This window comes from Colossoma macropomum, unplaced genomic scaffold (assembly GCF_904425465.1).
Source record: "Colossoma macropomum unplaced genomic scaffold, Colossoma_macropomum, whole genome shotgun sequence".
Classification (NCBI taxonomy): domain Eukaryota; kingdom Metazoa; phylum Chordata; class Actinopteri; order Characiformes; family Serrasalmidae; genus Colossoma; species Colossoma macropomum.
Window position 1 is genome coordinate 3,833,922 of NW_023494784.1, and position 21,077 is coordinate 3,854,998.

At 40.0% G+C, this 21,077-nt stretch overlaps 1 protein-coding gene and 1 non-coding gene across 3 annotated transcripts; one reads left to right on the forward strand and one right to left on the reverse strand.

The window, feature by feature from the left end:
• Nucleotides 1–267: 267 nt before the first annotated feature.
• On the reverse strand, nucleotides 268–377 carry trnal-caa. The gene is made up of 2 exons: nucleotides 340–377; nucleotides 268–313 (listed from the first exon to the last, which is right to left on the reverse strand). It is a non-coding gene; the product is annotated as a tRNA-Leu (tRNA).
• Nucleotides 378–947: 570 nt separating this feature from the next.
• On the forward strand, nucleotides 948–16,074 carry dhrs12 (dehydrogenase/reductase (SDR family) member 12). Of its 2 annotated transcripts, XM_036576226.1 has the most exons (10): nucleotides 948–1,206; nucleotides 2,326–2,459; nucleotides 3,806–3,888; nucleotides 5,055–5,147; nucleotides 6,713–6,794; nucleotides 6,917–6,978; nucleotides 8,602–8,706; nucleotides 12,346–12,436; nucleotides 13,798–13,935; nucleotides 15,026–16,074. In XM_036576226.1, exons 1-10 carry the CDS (start codon nucleotides 1,151–1,153, stop codon nucleotides 15,136–15,138), a joined length of 957 nt encoding a protein of 318 aa, XP_036432119.1. In that variant the 5' UTR covers nucleotides 948–1,150; the 3' UTR covers nucleotides 15,139–16,074. The 2 variants fall into 2 exon arrangements, with proteins under 2 accessions (XP_036432119.1, XP_036432129.1); XM_036576236.1 differs by lacking the exons at nucleotides 948–1,206; nucleotides 2,326–2,459; nucleotides 3,806–3,888; nucleotides 5,055–5,147 and adding an exon at nucleotides 6,509–6,607.
• The last annotated feature ends 5,003 nt before the right edge of the window (nucleotides 16,075–21,077 follow it).

Genomic DNA, 21,077 nt, shown 5'->3' on the forward strand with positions numbered 1-21,077 from the left:
GATGGAGCCCCAGTAATTCAGAGAACTCAACTCCACTGCTTCACAGCCCAGTGCTGGGGGGCTTTATGCACCTCTATCTGATGCGTGGCATCAGGCCTAATGGTCAATGCTTTTCTATGGAGATTATACAGACTGTGTGCAATTGAACACCCATGTCAGCAATGGGTGCACAACAAAGCAGCTAAATCTTCGAATTTGAAGGGTAGGTTTGTACATAAAAGAGGTTCTAATAGAGTTTTAGATGATAAGGTGGTCCACAAAAGGTTGTGTCAGAAGTGGGATTCGAACCCACGCCTCCATTCGGAGACCAGAAGCCCCATATCAGAGGAAGGTATTAACCTTGAGTCTGGCGCCTTAGACCACTCGGCCATCCTGACAACTGAGCAGTAAACACACAATTTTGCTCTTAAGTAACTTTGAAACTTTATCGGTGATATTGTCTTAAGTTTTCTTGTCATTTTCCCTGAATAAATGGAATTCACCCGCTGAGTAACAGCTAACGGTAACAGTTACTGTTTAGTTAGCTTGCTATCGTAGCTACCAAGCTAGGCTAACATTAATAACACGAAGGTGAAGTCAGCTTCGAATTTTCCCGTTCCACCTTAAATAATGCAGCATGTAAGTTACATTCTGGCGCCTTACGAAGGACGTAACTGCAGCACCATTTAAGGTGGAACGGGAAAATTCGAACAAGAAGCTGGTGAATAGGAAGACAACTTAAGCTTCGGTTTAATATCTCCGACTCAGCGGCGACAACTCGGTCTTTACTATATGAAATACTTCATATTTACGCGTTAAACTAGCATTTTGTGTCGCAAAGTCTTTCTAAACGTAACCTAAACCGCCCTTTCCTGGCTAACGCGCTAACTGTAGCTAGCCTAGCCAACTCGTGCTAGCGCGAGTTATCAAACCACAGCAGTTTGTGTAACATCAATTGTGCTACACTGCGCATGTCCGCTAATCTCCACATCATGCCCTGTAGGTAACCGTTCGTGGATATGATGTATAGATCTGCACAAAATGCCCGGCGACACTCAAACGAGACCCAAGCTTCCAGTCATTCTTATGAAAGGCGTGAGTGTCACGCAGCCGCTTAGTTTGCCTGTTTACATATCAGTACACAGCAGTAAACCTTCTAAAAAACCTAGAAATGTCTTTTTACAGAAACGCAGTTTGGTTCCTGAAGGGTCTTCAAGAATATACAAAGTAAGTCTTCACATATTTGCTTAATATCTGCACTTCAATTGAGGAGACTCAACTCGATACGACTCGAAGACAATGATTCGATATTTTGGCGATATTTATGCTGCCGTTAATGCGATACTGTTACTATGTGCATGCAGCTTATTCTTCACAAGCTTCTCCCAAAATCAGGTTAACAATAAGTGTTTATCAAAGGGGAATTCCACCGGTTTATCAAAATTTTAACATAATTCCAATGTCGCAATTGAAACAAAGCCCTTCAGAGTGGTTTGATGTGTAGAAAACGTTTTCTTTGGGGAACATTTTGCCTTACAGTGCCCTGCTTGTAACTCTCTGCCATAAATGGACTTTAATAAATGGATTAACAAGACATTTTAGGCCTAAACTAAACTAATCATTTCATGTAGTAACTTTCTGTGAGGCAGCTTTTAGAGGTGGATGTATGGTTCCTGTCACCACCACTGTGAGCAATTCTGACTCGGTAAGTTTCTCTAGAACAGAGCGTTTCACACCAAACCACTCTGAATGACTTTGTTTATATCTAATTTAATTATATGGAACTTTTGAAAAATTGGTGGCGTTCCCCTTTAAGTTCTGCTTGAACAAAAACAGTAAGGAAAAGTTCCTTTGTAAACTGCCCTGAAAACAAAATATGCACTCTTCGCAAAAAGGTTTCTATATAGTACTGAAAAGGGTTCTTTGCCTCCTAACAGTAGTGGAACTCTTTTTGGTGCTAGATAAAACCACCTACCTGTTGTACATGATCCATATACAACAGGTTTTCCATCAACGACAACTATTTGACCATGCAAATAACAACTTATGCATTCAGATGGTTCTTTGAGAGTTTGTGCTTCTACAAAGAACCAATGCTGTTACTAGAAAACCCTTGAAGAACCGTTTTTGTAGGAATCCATAGGATTTGATAGAAACCGTCACATTGAAGCCTTAAATGCATTAAACCCTGTTAGCCCGTTCTCATGTCGTATTTGTTACAGTTTCCATTGGTCATTTTAGTGCATACATGATAATTTTTAGGCTTTTTTTCCAAAGATTTTCTCTGTGTATGTTAGATTTTTTAGTCAGAATCCTGTAGATTGAAATATTTTCCATTTTTGACAGGAGCGGCTATGAAGCAGCAGCGAAACACTTTGTATCTTCCGATCTGGAGGTGAATTTGAGCGGCAGGTCGTTCGTCATCACAGGGGCCAACAGTGGCATCGGGAAGGCCACGGCGAATGAAATAGCCAAAAGAGGTCAGCATGAGGCAATGAAGCAGATACAAAACACACTTTGACAAAACTGGATCTCAGGCAGTCATGAGGTTCCAGTTAAAATCGATTTGAACTGAATCCCTGCATGAAGCCCCAGCAGTTAAATGCTTTCTTATCTGATTTAGCTATGTTACTGTTGCTTTAGGATGAGCTCGTAAAAACCTACACTGGAATCTTTCTTTCTCATAAATGATTAACACACATGTCACATGGACAGTAGAGCTGTAGTTATGTCACTTAGACCAGTCTTTTCCAGCTATAATTGACCCTGACCATGCTCTGTTTAGTACACTCTCTGGCTGTAGATGCCACACCTTCTGGTTAAATAGTTATATTTCTGACAAAAACACAGAAGATAGACTCAGTTTGAAGGGGCCCTGTTGAGCCCCTGTGTCAAACACAAGGCCAGCGACAGGATCCTATCTGGCCCAAACAAAGTATTTTAATTGTTTCACAGTGCACTACAGTCCCCAGCATGCACTGCCATGTAATGTTTCCTCCAACTTTTCTGCCTTAACAACAATCTATGGGACAGCATTACACCTCAGTTCTGCACAACTCTTCACAGTTCTACACCAGTCATATCACACTAACTGCAGTTCAGCCAGCATAAACACTTAACGTCAGCTCAGGTCCACTACAAGAGCCTAATTTTTAATGTTGAAGTTTTTTGTGTATTTTGAATAAACAGTGGTCAGTTCGGTTTATAGCAAAATGTTTATTAAAAATGAAATGAAAAGAGTTGAGTTTGACACCCCCGATTTGGAGGTTGGACTGTGAACCTCTGTTTATCTCTTAGAATTAAAAAGGCTGTTGTACAGCCAGGTCCATAAGTATTTGGACAGTGACAATGTCCGAATACTTTTGAGTCTGTGAAAATAGAGAGACTTTGTCAAAAATGACTGTAATTCCTAAAAGGCTAATTAAATATTTTTGTTAAAGCCCTTGAAATAAAGCTGGAAGTCTTCAATCATGTCTTAACTGTTTCATTTCAAATCCATTGTGGTGGCAAAATTATAAAAATTGCATCACTGTCCAAATACTTATGGACCTGAGTGTATGTAGATGAGCTCTGGTCTGATTGGCTGTGCCTCATTCAAAAAGCAGTGCAGGCTGAAACACTTTTTGTAGCTTCAGTGTGAATGGGTGGAGCTAAACTGCTGTAGGCAGTACTTTTGCTTACTTTCCGTATATGGACTGTATGGAGTGAATATGTTTTGCAATGTTTACATGCTATATCATACTGTTATATCACCACAAGCAAGGAAAATGCTGTTTTCTATGTAATGTGCCATTTGACGGAAATCTAATCTCGTCTAATCTCTCAGGTGGGACGGTGCACCTGGTATGTCGGAATAAAAGTCGAGCGGAGGAGGCCAGAAAAGACATTGTGGAGCAGAGTGAAAATGAGGTACGGATTATGAAGACAGATGATGTTTTGAGACTCGTTTGCAGTGGTGGACAGTAACTAAGTAAATGTAATTCGTTACTGTACTAGTTTTTTCGTGTATCTGTACTTTACTGAAGTTTTTCCCTTTTGGGCATCTTTTTACTTTCACTCCACTACATTTCAAAGTCTAATATCTCACTTTTTACTTCACTACATTATGAGAAATCTGTCGTTCCTTTTGGTTTATGTGTATATAAAAATGTAACATGTCAAAATGAAAGAAGCCTGAAGCAACACACCAATCAGGGCACAGCGCACTTAGTTTTGAGCTTGTTTTGACCTGTTGGTCATACCGACCCAGTGCAGCACACGGTTCAACATCAGTGCAGCAGCGTAAAATTTTTGGAGAGTCTATTCAACATAAATGATGGAACTAACTTTGTGTAAACAGACCACAATATAGAAATATGTACACACATGTAGTTGTGACTGACGAGTCTTTTTTCTGAATTTATACAAACACTATTTCATTTTATAGTAAATTAGTTTTGGCTGGTTTATGTTTATGAACAGAGACCTACAGATGCAGTTTAGTAAAGGAAACTCATTTGTGAATCTGAGTTTAAAGTTTTTATTAAACTTAAACTTGTAACTAAGTTGCAAATAAATCTTAAACTGAAACTTTGCTTGTTTGTAAGAAGTGATTTCAGAGCCACTCAGTTCTACCTGATGGAAACTGTTTGCCTTCAGTGTTTTGTGCTTATGATAATTTTAATAGACATCAGCGTCACTAATTAATGACATTCTATTAAAAGACTGGTTTACCAAGAGAGACACTGGAGTATTTTCACCTAAAAAGAGTTAAAGAAGCGAGTCTTGTTTCAAAAATGGTAATAGGACATCAGAGCCATAATTAATCTTTTAGTACTTTTACTTTCAATACTTAAGTACATTTGAAGGTGAATACTTTTGTACTTTTACTCAAGTGGAGGTCTAAAGGGAGGAACTTCTACTTTTACTGGAGTAATATTTTACCTTGGGTCTCTCTACTTTAACTCAAGTACATGGTTTGTGTACTTCGTCCACCACTGTTTTTTTGTGACATGGCTATGTTGTTTACTGTGTTCTGTCTGCTGAAGTCAGCTACATGCTAACATTACATTATGCTGGCTTTTATTTAATTCCAGAACGTCCATGTTCACATTGTGGACATGTCCAGTCCCAGGCAGGTGTGGGAGTTTGCCAGTGCGTTCAGTCAGAACCACAGCGTGCATGTGCTGGTGAGTTGGTACTGGATGCTTCTACACGGGCCCATGCGCAGACTGTTTTTTTGGGGGGTGTGTGGGGTTGGGGATGAGCTTAAATTCATCCAGAGCATATTTCAAACAGGCTTATCAAGAAAACAGTGCTATGGAGTTAATTTTGTGCCAAAAGTTTCAAATAAATCAAATAAAAATAGTAAAATCAACAAGCAAAATATTAAGTATCAAAAAATCTCCAAAATATTTTGCTGTTTTATTTTTGTTTCTGACTTTTGGCACTTTTGGCATGTCTTAGAGGAGGGCGTTCACCTGCACTCTCTGTTGGTCAACTGATTTGGAGTGACAGGTGGATTTTATTAATGTATTTGAAAGTTTTGGTACAAAAATAACTCCATACACTGCGGTCACATTTCAGCAGAAAGTAAATGTGATGTTGGGAGTCTTTCTTAAGGGAGCTAAAGTATTAGTATTACTGCTTTAGCAAGGACTTGAATTCCACTGTCCAGAGTACAAGGCTGTGATGTTACCTGCTGTGCTTCACTACTAATTATTGCCAAGATTTCATAACATTTAACACAATTTGTTTTCACAGTAAAATACCATATTCATCATTTTACTGTGAAACCAGACCATTTTCTGTAATATTAACACTGCAAATTACTCTGAGGTTAGGGTTGAGCTACACTGAAAACAGCATTATGGGACAAGACAGTGGTTGAGAGTTAAAAAGGTGTTAATATTTTGTTGTTGTTTTATCTTCTCAAGTTAAAATGTGTATTTGCATTCTTAAAATCCACAAAACCTGGTGAAGAAATACATTCACTAATGCTTTTTTTAATCAACAAATTTTTAGCTCTAAATGTAAACTTTTTTTCACATGTACTTTAAAGCTACTGTGTTGCATTACTTTTAAAGTTTTGTAAAAATACAGGATTCCTGTATTTTAAATACAGCTTTTTACTGTAAGTGTACAGCAGAATACAGCTAAATCACAGTAATCTGGTGGTACAGGTGGCTGATGTCACACTATATAAGCAAACTTACTGTTAAAATTATAGAGTAAATTACTGTGAAGGTAATGCAACGAGTAGCCAGTAATTTACTGTACTTTTACAGTGATTTTTTTAAGTGCATGTAATTACTTTAAAACTGATACAAATCCTTGCTTTATCACCATAGCAGAAACTTGGTTTAGCAGGTTATTAGCTCTGACTTTATGTTTGGTTGTTGTTCAAAAATAACGTTATCATCAGTGTTTTTTATTGGTGGGATTTCCAGTGTTGTGGGGATCTGCGCATCCATAAAGGGCTGGAGTTACCAGGGTAAAGTCTAGAGGAGGCGCCCATAAAAGCTCATAAAACCTGAGCCGACCCACTGGCTTTTTTCCTGGGGTGAGGGTGAGCTGAGCATTGCGGAAATGGATCTTGAAAAATGGCCATATTAATAACATTTATTACCCATGTCGACCCAGAGTAGAGGTAGAATCTGAGGGCAGTTGCGCAGAGGCTCAAGCCCCCCTGGGGTCTGTCTGTTCAGGTGCCTGCTGTTCTTATTAATGATGTGAATCTGTTGATCCTCTGCAGATCAACAACGCTGGGTGTATGGTGAATCAGAGGGAACTGACTGACGAAGGCCTGGAGAAAAACTTTGCCACGAACACGCTCGGTAAGCGAAGTCCGTAAAATGTGAAATTGTTAGAAGCTTCTGTTTAACATATTTGCGCACGTCCTGAAATGTTCTACACCCATGAATGTGTCTCAGTGAAGCTGCATGCTTGATTCCCGCAGGAACGTTCATCCTGACCACAGCACTGATTCCTGCTTTGAAAAATTCCCAGGACCCAAGAGTTGTGAGTAGTTTTTACAAGCTTACCTTTGCTCATATTTAAAGCTTCTTGGAGCAGCAGAGCTAATCTAGAACCAGACTTATCCCTTGTTTATTATGACCTAACTGACAGGTGTTTCCCAAAAAGCATCTGAATGCTGCATTTATAAACCATTGTTTCATGCCTCATAGCAGAATTGCTGACAGTACGTTGGCAGGCAGCTGTGTAAACGTTGCCATGGTGATAGTGGTGCTTATTGATGGTGTTAGCTACTATTTTATCCAAAGAGAGTTTTGAATATACAAGAATATTTATAATGTTTGAATACAGGCTAATGCATGTTCAGTGAAGTCTGGGTTTTGTTGTTTGTACATGAAAGTGCTGGGCCAGTGGCAAAAGTTGGAAAATGGATGGTTATAAGAGGAGAGCTTTAGCACTGTATGTTACAGACGATGGTCTGTACTTTTAGCTTTACACACATATATATATATATATATATTTAAATACAAGGTGATTTAAAAAGATTCATCCGATTCCAAAGCATCATATTTTTACAACCGTGAGGCGCCGAGGAACCAATCACATACAAATTGAAAGAGGGGGTCATAGAGTTTCTGACTATCACTGGAAGATGGCTCCCTCATCGCTGGATTGACCATAAAGGATCCCACAGTTTGGCACTTCTGGCCCCCAAGATCACCAGATTTCACACCGTGTGACTTATTTTGTGGGGGTATGTTAAGGATTCTGTTTATGTGCCACTCCCAGCAACACTGGGTGATCTCCGAAATCGCACTGAAAGAGCCGTGAGTGCAGCGACACCCGACATGCTCAATCGAGTATGGGATGAATTTGACTATGTGTGTGTATGTGTGTGTATGTGTGTGTATGTGTGTGTGTGTGTGTGTGTGTGTGTGTGTGTATATATATATAAGTACTAGACTCGTTTGGACTTGCAGTCGGTTTATTCCACCTCCGTGGTTGACAGCAAAAATTGGGAAGATTGAACTCCTGATGGAAAGTTCCACGGATCACTGCAGTTACCGCTGCTAGAGTTTTCTATCACTGCTGTATCCGTTTTCTGTCGACCGCCTACTGCTGACATGTAAACGCACCATGAAGATTATCCTAACTATTATGCCACAGTCACGTGTTGCCATTAAAAATAGCATCACTCTGTGCCTCATAGAGCACAAACCACATAAGCAAGTCTGTTAGAGATTACTTAACATCTCCACACGGATTGGAGCAAGAGATGATTTAGGCACGCAGTTGGGGGTATAAGCTCCCATTGCAAACTAAAGAAACTTCAGACACCAAGTACGTCTTTGCAGACAGTTTTTTCAGAAATATGTAACATTTTATATTGTCGCTGCCCAACATGTACCTACATCTTTTGCGATTCTTATTTCTTTACATTATTTGAGCTCAGCAGCTGCCTGTGTTAAAACGTCATGATGACTGGACCAATAGAAATGCTCTGAAATTGCTTGGAATAACCAGTTTGGAGATACTCGTTTGTCTTTGGACAGCGAGGATATGATAATTGTGAGTCCATCAATGTACAATTTAGCTTCATGGCCACATTGATTGTATTTTTTAAGGAAAAGCTCTTAATTTACCGTGTGACCATCCCCTTCCTGTTAGGTCACTGTGTCGTCTGGAGGGATGCTGGTTCAGAAGCTGGACGTAGAGGATCTACAGTTTGAGAAGGGAACCTTTGACGGCACCATGGCTTACGCCCAGAACAAGGTAATAATGTGTAGCCAGTAGGGATTGGAAAGGAATGATAGAACACATCGCGCAATTGATGTATGGATATCAGAATATGTTTGTTGCACAGTTTTCGGGAATCTACGCAGTCTTATTTGACCAGAGGCAGCAAAATGTGAAGTATACATACATACATACATACATCATCTAAACCGCTTATCCTTCTGGGTCGCGGTGGGGTGCTGGAGCCTATCCCAGCTGTCATTGGGCGGAAGACAGCAAATGTGAAGTATAATTCATTTGTAATTCGTAAGTTCGCGTTAGATGTTAGTGGCTGGAGCGGTGTGCCTTAAGAGCATCATCCTGTTTGAGACGTAGCGAGTAAACAGGCAAATTATATTGTCATTTTTTTATTCATTGAGAATGTTTTTCGTACAGAGGAACCAATTAACTTTTTTCAGCCCATAATTACACCACTAATTTTTAATGTGTATGAACCCTTAGACGTCACAGTTACTGCCAGCGCTATAAAAAAGCATGGCGTACTCATTTCTTACTTAACTCACTTTTAACACATGTAGAATTATCTGAAAAGTACAGGTTCCATAACACATTTGTGTCTATAAGTAGAAGAGAAGATGAAAAGTTACACTCTCAGAAATAAAGGTACTAAACTGTCTCTGGGGCAGTACCCCTCTTGTCACTGGGGTGGGACCCTCAAGGGTACATCTCAGTACCTTCAGTCAGTGAACATAACTGAACCATAATCCACTAAAATGATATGTTCTAAGCTGTACTGACTCCACACACCCCGTCTCGCCTCCAGGCTTTTATTTTACTGTTCTGTTTTAAAACATTTGGTTATGAAAAGGTACAAATACGAACTTTTCACCTGGAAAAACTTATTTAAGGTTCACAATCAGACCTTAAAACCACTGTTGGACCTTTGAGGGAACATTTACATTGTTTGTACCTTGATGAATGAAAAATGTACCTGAACAGAACAGTGTATAGTGTGCACAGTCTTAATTTGCAGTTTATACCTTTTACATTTTTGCTATGTTTTTGTCATTTTTAACATCAAAACAAACAAAAAAGGTCATAATGACCTGCTTCAGAATGTAAATTGAACGTAAATGTACTTTACTGCGTAATGTACTATGTTATTAAACATCAGTGCATTTGAATAGTGGAGCATTTGAAAGTACTAACTCTCAGCTTCTAAGGGTTAAGCTCGTTTGTAGGCCAACAAAATGCCAAAATCCATTGTTTTCTTAGTCCACATGATGGCACTGAAAAGCCGTTTTTGGGACCAAGGCCTCCGTCTTTGGTGAGAGCAGGATTTTTTGAGCATTGAGTGAAGGTTGATTTGTCTGCTCCACAGATCTGTGTTGTTTCACTAAAAAGAGTGAAATGAGATGAACAAAGTGTGAACTTTATTAGAATTAGACAAAGCTGAAGGTTTTCTTTTAGGGCACCGTGGCCCAAAATGTGGCCCGAGGACCAAAGCCACGTCCACAAGAACGTTTGATTTGGCCTGCCAGATTTAGCCCACCAGGAAGTTAACCTAACCCCACCCAAGCATCGTATGAGATACTGTATACAACTAATTTTCCTTTTAAAGGGCCCATATCCTACATTTATCTGATTCTGTGTAGCAAAAACATACATTTATTTCTACCTGACCATTTTTCCAACCTTACTTTGTCCCTTAGAATTAAACAGGCGGTTCTTGTCACCGGACCTTTTAATACTGATACAAACAAATGAGCTCTCTTCTGATGAAGCAGTCTGGGCTCAAACACTCCTTTGATTTGGTAAAAATAACAAAATACAGGTGACTTACAAAATGAAACATTATTGATTTTTTTTTTTTTCTTTTTTTTTATTTAAATTTTGTTTTTAAAGCAGAATAACTCCAGTGGTCATTTCATGTTTCAGAGTTAAAGTTTATTTTATTACAAGTTTCTTTCAAGGTCACTATTTAATGTTCTTCACCATAGAACAAGCAGATAAAGAGCTGAAAACAGCAACACAAACAGCTCTTTAATGGTCAGTATTAAACGGCTCACTGCTCCCTATATCACGGCGGCGTTTTAGGGCCACTGGTTATAAAATAAAAATAGTAGACTTTGAGAATAAAGTCATAATATTTTGAGGAAAAGGTGTAATATTTCAAGAAAAAAAGTCATAATATTTAGAGAATAAAGTCGTAATATTTGTAGGATAAAGTGGGCTGCTGTACTGTAGGGGGGCTGCCTGGGTTCTCGGTTGCTGTACTAGCGCCAAAGTTCCACTCACTCCTGTCTCTTTGTGGATCATTTTGATCATCATTCTCACTGTCTGTGAAACTTCATGCCCTCTTTGAATGGGGGGAGATGTAGCCCCCGATAGCCGTGTAGACGACCCTGCCTGCGATTCTCCTTCAACAGCACAGACAGACAGTTTCCTCCGAGTCCGTCTGGCTCTTTATTTTAGATGAACACAGTCTGCTCAGCCGTTTCAGCCGGTTCTTATACTAATAACAGGCTGGTGCTGATGTGCAGGAGAGACAGGGAGGCTGAGTGTTTCTTTATGGGTGAATCGATATGAAAGTAGAACTCCACCAACTCACCGCCCCTCATTTAACACCAGGAGGTGCTGCCTTCACTTTGCCATGTCCTTTGGCCACAATATTGCGACCTTTTCTGGTATTAATGCCACTTTATTGTTGTAAGTCTACGACTTTTTTCTCTAAATATTACGACTTTATTCTCAAAGTCTGCTGTTTTTATTTTTATTAACAGTGGCTCTAAAACACTGTCGTACTATATAGTGCAGTATGTGAGTTATGGAATTTTGGCTTTTCCACCCAAATATTGCGCTTTGTGTCCAGTATGAATTGAGCTCTCATGGCTGAATCCAGAGTGGTTCTCTGTCAGACTCACTGAGCAGTTTGAAGCAGTGTTGCGTCACCTGACTCGAATACTGCGCACTGATTGACTGAACAGATTTATCGGGTTCTGCTGGAAAACAGCGCTGGCGTTTGACTGTTCCTGCTGTAAAATATGAATTTGTAACACCTTGACGATGAACAAAAACAGCTTTTGTTACAATGTGTTTAGGGTTCAAAATGCGCTGAGTGTTAAAATAACTCACCACAGTCAGTTCATATATTTTTTTTTTTTTAAAGTTAAAGTTTCTTGTTTTTTGCAAATTAACTCCTTAAATTTAGTGTAATGTTATAAAATACATTTAAAAAAAAACACCTGCCCTCTTTATTTGTATTGTTTTGTCTTTTTGGCCCACCACAAACACTGCACTTTTACCCCCCCAGGACAAAAATGTTTTGGCACCCCTGTTTTACAGGCGTAACATGAAGCATATTACAAATATTTAAAATCGCAACATAATGACATTGCCTCAATATCATCATAATACCGTGTCGTAGGGCTTCTACTGATTCCCATCTCTAGTATCCATGATACCACAATATAAACAAGCTGTGCTCTATTCTTAGCTAATAGGCTAAATGATTATCACTGACGTTTTATTCTTTTCTCCCTTACTGGAAATGTGATTGTCTTTCTGTGTAATTGTATTAAGGTTTTAATACAGTCAACATGAAATGTGTGCTTTTGTTAGTGTTATGCTGTTATGAGTTGTTTACCTTTTCGCTGGGTATTTTGCTGCAACCAGAGGCAACAGGTGGTCATGACAGAGCAGTGGGCAGCTCAACACAAAGAGATCCACTTCTCGTCCATGCACCCAGGCTGGGCCGACACGCCAGGTGCGTTTGTGCACATAACATATTTGCATTTGCACTTTTATGAGGACAGTTTAATATCCCGCGCTGTGAAATGAGGTTTTTCATTTGACTTTTTAAACTAGTGGTGGGAGAAAAATATCAATACAACATAGTTCATCAGTTTAAAGTTTAAATGATACAACATCTCTGTTTAATGCAGCTGTTGAGAGTCATTTAGAGTGGTTTGGTGTGAAACGGTTGATTGTAGAGACTCAGATCTCTTTACAGTGGTGGTGATAGGAACCAGGGGTCGCCATAACTACAACACTAATATAGTCAAATCAAGTCAAGTCAAATTTATTTATATAGCGCCTTTTACAACAGATGTTGTCACAAAGCAGCTTTACAGAGAATCCGGGTCCCCCAGTGAGCAAGCATTGGCAACAGTGGCAAGGAAAAACTCCCTCAACAGGAAGAAGAAACCTTGAGAGGAACCAGACTCGAAAGGGGAACCCATCCTCCTCTGGTCGACACCGAATAACAGCACGGACACAAAACAGTATAAGTGGGTACAGTTTTATACCACTGTGCAGTGCGCCGGCCGCATCAGATCCCCCTGGGACGTGATTGAGTGGTGTTCACATCAGACCCTCTTAGGACAGGCAGCCGCTCAGCTCAGGGAAAGAGAGGGGGGGATAAGGGGGACAGATAGTTAATTCAGCACCGACTTTTGTTTACCATCCAGAACCACCAGTGAACCTATATGTGAAATATGTTCTCTTGTGTTATAGTATTTTTCCTTATGGTGCCCTGCATGCGTTTCCCATAGCTTGGATAGGCAGTTTTCGTTGTACTGTGTCAACACATTCTAATGTGATCTGAAGCTGCTGCCGAAGCTTTTATTCATCAGAGAAACCGTGAGAAGTCATAATATTTTTCAAAATGGTGAATTGTGCTGTACCTTGCTTCAGAAAAAAGTGCAGGGAGTATGATTCAGTGCATTTTTTTCCCACCGGTTGCAGTCACCATCTCATCTAAGCTCTTAAATAAGTGGCATTGTGACACGAAAATCATTGCAACACAGTTTTGGTAGGCATCTCAATTTCCTTCTGCCTTTTTTTTCAGGCCATAAACCTTAACACAGTGTAGGCAACGTATCTGTAAACACCACCACTTTGAACAACTGTGACTTGATGAGTTTCTTTAGAACAGAACTTTTCAAACCAAACCACTCTGAATGACTGTTTACATCTCAACCTTTAGGCAAAAAATTTGGAAAAATTGGTGGAATTCCCCTTTAACATGTATTAAGCCCTTTGGCTAACTAATAGAGTACACAACCACAACATAAAGCTACAACACTACCAAACCAAACTATTGATGTTCTTGTTTTTTGGCTGCAGCGGTGCAGTCGTCCATGCCAGATTTCCACGCTAAGATGAAAAATAAACTGCGCACTGAGGCGCAGGGGGCGGACACGGTGGTCTGGCTGGCTGTTTCGGATGCTGCCGTTAGACAGCCCAGTGGCCTCTTCTTCCAAGGTCAGCAAACATATTCTGTAGCCCTTTTCTCAAACAAAATAATATATTAACCATATATTTTATGATTTTATCACTCTATCAGGCTCTCAGTGAAAAAGCTCACTAGCTAATTCCACCCAGCGTCCACATGATTAGTCTGTTTATAGCCTGACCCTTACCGAGAGCTATGAATGCCCTCAGGCCGATAACTGCGTAAAACTAATATTTAATGCTGAAACCTTATAACACTATAAGATTAATGTAAAAAGTGTCTTTTTTCTGCTGTTTATTCTACTCTTCACCATAATAATGGGTTTCTCAATGCTGTTATTGCATTTATTCTGATACGTAAAAGACATAATCTAACAATAAAGGCAGGAGCTTCTTTTACACAGGAAACACAATAGAACACGAAAAGCATCATGCTTGTCCATTTTACTGTGGCAGTTTTGACTTCTCTTGCTTTATAAATAGCATTTTGCTGCTGTTGGAACAAACGTTTTTCAGTTTTTGACATAATTTGAAAATACCTGTTGTCTTTTACATTGTCTGTAAATTTCATGATGACTGGACCAAAAGAAACGGCCCAAAATGGCTTGGGAAAACGCCTGGTTCCATTGACTTATATTAAAAGTAAAGTAGGTTTTTTCCTTCTCCTGTTACCATTTTGGAGATACGAGATTTTGTGCAGTTTGTTTATCTGTGTACAGCTGCTAATTTCCAGTAGCACATCTGTGAAATTTGCAATGTTATGATAGCATCAGGGTAGCAGTGGTGTATATTCACATTGGATGGTAGCTTTAGCTTGAACACATACATTTGAAGCTTGTAACAGATGTTTTTTTTTTATAAATCATTTAAAGCTTATTAGAAAATATATATTTGACCAGTCTTAATATCTGTTTGGACACTAGTAGTCTTTGAAGTAGCGTTCAGATAGAAAAACATGTTTTGACCGTTTGAATTGCGCAAGAATTACAAGTTTAAAATTACCACAAAGGAGTGTCTGATGACGGACATATAGCCAATTGACTACAGTTGAGGTAAGGAGGGAAAATTTGTTGTTTGTCAACTTTCACTTCAGCCTTGGTCTTCTCCCATTACTCTGCAGACAGAAAGGCAGTGTCCACCCATCTGCCCCTGGCCTTCTCCAGGTCCTCTCCTGCTGAGGAGGCGAAGCTCATGAGCACACTGGAGCAGCTTGCGGAGAAGTTCAAACCATGAGTTGTGATGTAAGAAGTTATAAGCTCTCTATGGCGCAGTATCTGAAGGCCAACCAGGACATTTTAAGGGGAGTCTGAAGAAAAAGCAGACACATTTGAGGATTCTTCTGCAGGTCATCCATCATTCCAGCACTTAAACTGTCTAATGAGTCTGGATTCCGTGTTTTTATTCTTGCCACAACACTAAATCTTTATTTAAGTCTATGTTGAGCTGCTAATGCTAGCACTTGAGAACATTTCTTAACACACACCAAGATGCACTACCTGTCCAAAAGTTTGTAGACAGCTGCTCCGCCAAAGTTTCTTCTGAAATCAAACGTACTAATAGTGGGTTTTTCTAACTTTGCTGCAGTAACAGCCTCTACTTTTCTGGAAAGGCTTTACACTAGATATTGGAACATTGCAATGAGGATTTGATAGCGTTTAGCCATAATAGCAATATCGTTAGTAAGCTCAGGTACTTATGCTCGGTGATTAGTTCTGGATCCCTCCAACTCATCCCAAAGGAATTTGGATGGAGCTCCATCACTCCAGAGAATGCAGTTCCACTGCTCCACATCCCAGTGCTGGTGGGCTTTATACCCCCTCTGGCTCACACTTGGTGTTGGGCATGGTGGCCTTAGGCTCAGGCAAGCTGTGGGTGTGCACTTGAACACCTCTCTCCGCAACTTAATAAGTGAATTCACTCAGTAGAAGGGCAGTCTGGATACTTTTGGATATACAGTGTGCATCCTCTTAGGAGCAAATGGACAAAACCAGTGCTTGTTTACTCATGAACAAATTTAAATTTTTATACATTTGATATACTATGTTAGATGATTTACTTTTGAAGATGACATAGCCAGAAAAAAGAAGCTCCACACATATTCTAATGGATCTAGTGGATGTTCTTTGTATACAGCCACAGATTTCCACCAATAAAAGGCAATTAAAACTATGTTCTTGCGAAAAGTTCTTTGCTTAAGATGTTCTTAATGTATGAGCTGTTGTCTGTTGACCCTTGCCAGAGCTGATGGGAGGGGAGAAAATTTTACAGCCTGTCATTTTAAACCAAGGTGGCCCAAAGTTGCCCGATGAGGACATTTGATTTGCTACCCTTTTCAAGACCAGTTTTAACCTGCCTTCATCCACTTGGGCTCACCATTTACCCTCAGAAGAGCATTTAATGGCCATTCCAATACTTTATTAGCTAAAGAGAAGTGTATTAGACAAGCCCTTCAAGAGCTGAGGGACCAGTTGAATCCATCGATCTGATACATTTTCATTTTCAAACACAAAAATAATGGCAGACAAAGCTGTTTAGAAGCCAAAGCAGTAAAATACTTCAAATGTTAAAAATCATAACATCAAATTTGCCAGGCTTTAAGTTACATACCACTTCATTTCTTATTCATGACTGCTGATAACACATCACCAGAGAACTTGTAGGAGGAGAATTACCACTGTGTAATGTCTTCTGGGTTTCTCGACCACTAGAGGGTGCTCATGAGCGAGTCCAAAATGAATGGGTTTATATGGAGCGTTTGAGCAAAATCATAGTTTCTAAATGCTTAAGCATTTTTAATGTAAAAGAATACAATCATTTCCTGAACAGCATGAAACATTTTAACACTGCTGTTATATTTTTTAAAGCTTTTAAACTCGAGTTATAGGAGTTTAAAATGGCACCTCTTGTACGTTCATGACGTCAGTGTGTGCGAACAGCCGAGTCAGCACTCATTAGCAGTAACGTTAGTGTCCTGCTGCCCAAAACCCGTTTGCTGTAGAAAAACGGAAACATCCAGGTGAGTTTTCTTCGCTTTTTTAGTGAAATCCATCCTCCTACGTTCTAAAATTAAAGGAAAGTTCTGGGCGAGTGATTAGAAACTATTTTAACTTTGTTTTTTTAATCCGTTTAGCTCCATTTACTCCCATTAATTCAGGACTCGCTCGCGGACGCCCTCTGGTGTTTTGCAGTCATGTTTTTAATATAATGGGGGAAATAGGAAGTGGCCAGGCTCCACATAATCTGGCTCTGACATCACTCTGCTAGCTTGCTAGTTAGTATGCTAAAGGCAGTATGCCACAGTTCTACATCTTTGGAGCAGCTTTCTAATCAAAGTATGAAGCCAACTTACTTGAAAAGACATTTGGGAAACGAAAGTCTGGCCATAAACGTTTCATAAAAAAAAGCCTACTTAAAATCTTAGGGAGTATTTAAGGCAATTAATTTAGTTTGAAGGGGATCTAGTGCAAGTAGTACAGTCTCAGAAAAACTGTATTTGGGATGGTTCCTTCAAGATGTTTAGTACCTTTAGTTAGGGAACCATATTTATTTAACCCTCTACTGCACACATTATGAGAGCAATTAAAAATAATTAAATAAATATTCGATTCACTTTTCGTGCATAAAATGGCCCTGACTGTGTGTGCAGGGGTCCTTTTGGGGCATGTTGCCTGGGAAGAAATGATATAGAGCCGTGTTCCCTCAGGTGGTGAGACCTGGCTTGTGGCTGGCCAAATCCATTCCACTGTCGCACAATGTTGCTTCTAGGCAACAAACATATTCCTGCAAATTCTCATAACAAAAAAAGTGATGCTGAATGTTGAAAAAGAGGTTTAAAGGTGCCCACTAAGAGACAGTATAACCAAGTGCATGCTTTTTATTGACTTACTCAAACTTGAGTAAGTTGTCATTGTCTTTAAATATGCATAAGGCTATCTTAAAGTGAGGAAAATGGGTTTGTTGCCCTGAGGCAACATTGTGCAATAGAGGGTTAAGCTGCACTGACTCTACACGTTGTGTCCTGACTCCTGACTTATGCTAAGTTACAAAAATGCCTTTTTCTCCCAGAAAGAGAGGAATAAATATCTTTAAAACTAATTTGAGGTACACAGTTGGACCATAAGGACCATGTTTGAGTGTCAATACATTGTTTTGTATCCTGGGGGGACAAATATGAACCTGTACAGTCCCCTTTTTTCTGGCGGTATAGATACCAGTTATCTGTGGTGCTTTGTGTCATTAGATGTCTTTATCAGCCATTTAGGACAACTTTAAAACAAAATTTTCTCAGCCATGTGACTTGTTGGTTAACTTTACCAACTGGCCGCCGTGTTTAGCCTTGCTTACTCCTCCACACCTGCAGGAGTATGTCCAGTGTATGAATAAAATGAGGGTGAGCTGTTGCTCTAATATTTACACAGTTATTGTAAACAGACTGCAATTTTATGTAACTTACATATTTTGTGTAACTTAGTTCAAGTGACGTAGTCCTCAGTAAAAACACATTTAAAGTAATGAAATATTCAGATCTTAGACATTTACAAGGACTGTGTTGTGATCTATTTAAACCCAAGGCCTAATTGAGATGATGTTAAGCTAAATACATACAAAATCATCATTTTGTACTTTCTACTAGGAGGTGTTTTTCCCAAACCATAACCCCTAGATTTATACTTGTGAAAGTAGGTGAAGCAATTGCTTCGAGAAAACAGTTCAAGTCTATACAGGCATCAGGAGGGTCAGTGGCATGCAGGTGAGGTTTGCAGAGCGTTGCACAAGACTTGACTGAACAGTGAAGTTTTTATTGAATTCAAGCACTTAATTCAGCTTTCAGATCTGAGAATAGGCACAACCTGAAAGCTGGTATCACAGCCTGCAAATTCAAGCACACTTTGTCAACAACTCAAGCCCTCAGCAAATCCAGGCAGTTACAGACTGCAAGGGCGCAGTCAACATTTACATTTACAGCATTTGGCAGATGCTCTCATCCAGAGCGACTTACAATTTGATCATTTTTACGGAGGTAGGCGAAGGTAGTGTTAGGAGTCTTGCCCAAGGACTCTTATTGGTATGGTGTAGGATGCTTGACCAGCAGGGATTGAACCCCAATCTACAGCGTAGAAAGCAGAGGTGTTACCCATTACACTATACCAACCACTCCTCAACAGCTCATCGGCCACAGATGCCTCCCTACGACCTGAACTCAAGTCGTTCTATGATTGCTTTGAGATCAGCCAAGCTCAGCTGACCAGTGAAGCCTCAGCAGAAGAGAGGGTACTCATGCTGTCTGTAGACGAAATGGGGAGACTTCTGTCGAGCGCACACCCACGCAAAGCTGCCGGACCCAATGGCATCCCAGGTCGGGTCCTGGAGCCTTTCCCAGCAGTCACTGGGCAGAAGGAAGGAAACACCCTGGACAGGTCACCAGTCCATCACCACACGCAGACATAAACAATCACACACACATTTATACACCTAGGGGCACTTTAGCAAGCCCAGTTGGCTTGACTGCATGTACAGGGAAATGTATCATCAGGTTTGTGTGTAGTTTCATTGACGATTTGGCTGCCGCACCCAATGTGCCTCATCAGGCTTTCTGTGGCAGAGACGCCACTGATGACAAAGTTGAATTGAGTAACTTTACTCTTGCTAAGAAACATACTTTTGTCCATTTCAGCTGGTTGGGGGTGCAGACTTCTCTCTTTACAGGAACCCAACATGAGTCATCTATATAAAAAAGCCTAAAACATCCTGTTTAAACACAGGGGCCTAATGGTAATCACGATACCTGAGTATCATTTTGTCTTAATCTTGTCCTATAATGCGGCTGGTAAAGACATCTAATGACACAGAGTACCACAAACAACTGCTACCTACGCTGTCAGAAAAAAGGGCTCTGTACAGGTTCATATTCATCCCCCCAAGATACAAACAATGTAAATGGACCCTCAATGGTACAGCATGGTCTTTATGGTCCAACTGTGTACCTGAAATGAGTTAACGATATTTTCTCACTTTTCTGTGAGAAAGGGGGCGGACTCAGTGATGTAGGAGTGCTAAATCATGTGTGTTTTATTGATTGTGTTTTTATTTGGATTGTTAAAACAGAACGTATCATAACAGATATGCACAAATGACCAACACAGCATCCACTGATGCACACCCTGCTGTCTTTGCGTTTGTTTGTTTTGCTGGAAGAAATTTATGCAAATGAGCCGAGCACCAACCAATCAGGTTGTTGACATGAGGTGGGGAAACCACTTGTGTCACCGCCACTGCTGGGTCTTCACTATGCTCAAAATATTTAACAGTTCTATGCCTTTGATATTATTCTGTTACTGTTTTTAGTTGCAGTTAAATAGTGCTGAAATCTGGGGGTGCTGCAGCCCCCTCAGCACCCCTACTTCCTGCATCCCTAGGCATACTTGAACCTTTTCACAACAGTACAAAGTCTGGAGTCAGGACTGGGTGCCTGGAGTCAGTGCAGCTTCAAAAAAATAGTACAAAATGTGGTACAATGATGTGGAACAAAAATATGAACCATTTCAAGATTTTGTTGACAGTAAGTGAATAAATGTAAGTTTGACGACTACAGGGAGATTCACTCAAAAGAGGCCCTGAATATTCTGTAATAACTCTCGCTAGGATGAAGCAATCTGAACGAAACAATGTACAATGAGCTCCTCAGTATATGGAGTTTCGTACAAGCCAGGATGCCCCTGCGTTGGAGCGATGAGGTGGACGCCGGACAGCCGTCATGACGTTTAACCTCTGTTTGCAACTTCTGGGTGCAAACCCCCGTACCCCTTCATATGTCTGGCAGAAAACGGAGATCGCTTCTAGCATCGCATGTAATGCAATTGATTACACATACACCAAGGTATGTAGCATATTTTTGTGGTTCAGATTGCTTCATCCTAACGGGAGTTACAACAGAATTTTCGGGGCCTCTTTCGAGTGAGTCTCCCTGTATAATGGGTTCATTAGGCTCTTATCTGTTTTAACTGCCTTGGGGATACAAATATGCCTCTCTTGGTCACAGACGGCCTACAAATTTGGGTAGTATCTGGCGTATCCACCATTCATCTATAGCAGCACATGTCAAAGTCAAGTCAAAGTTTATTTATATAGAGCTTTTTACAACAGGTGTTGTCACAAAGCAACTTTATAGAAAA

Excerpts from the sequence above, each read along its gene's own strand:
- dhrs12 (XM_036576226.1), top strand. The coding sequence starts at position 1,151 with ATGTCTTTTTACAGAAACGCAGTTTGGTTCCTGAAGGGTCTTCAAGAA. Across the intron at positions 6,979-8,601 it reads ATTCCCAGGACCCAAGAGTT|GTCACTGTGTCGTCTGGAGG; the intron begins GTGAGTAGTTTT and ends CCTTCCTGTTAG. Across the intron at positions 12,437-13,797 it reads AGGCTGGGCCGACACGCCAG|CGGTGCAGTCGTCCATGCCA; the intron begins GTGCGTTTGTGC and ends TTTTGGCTGCAG.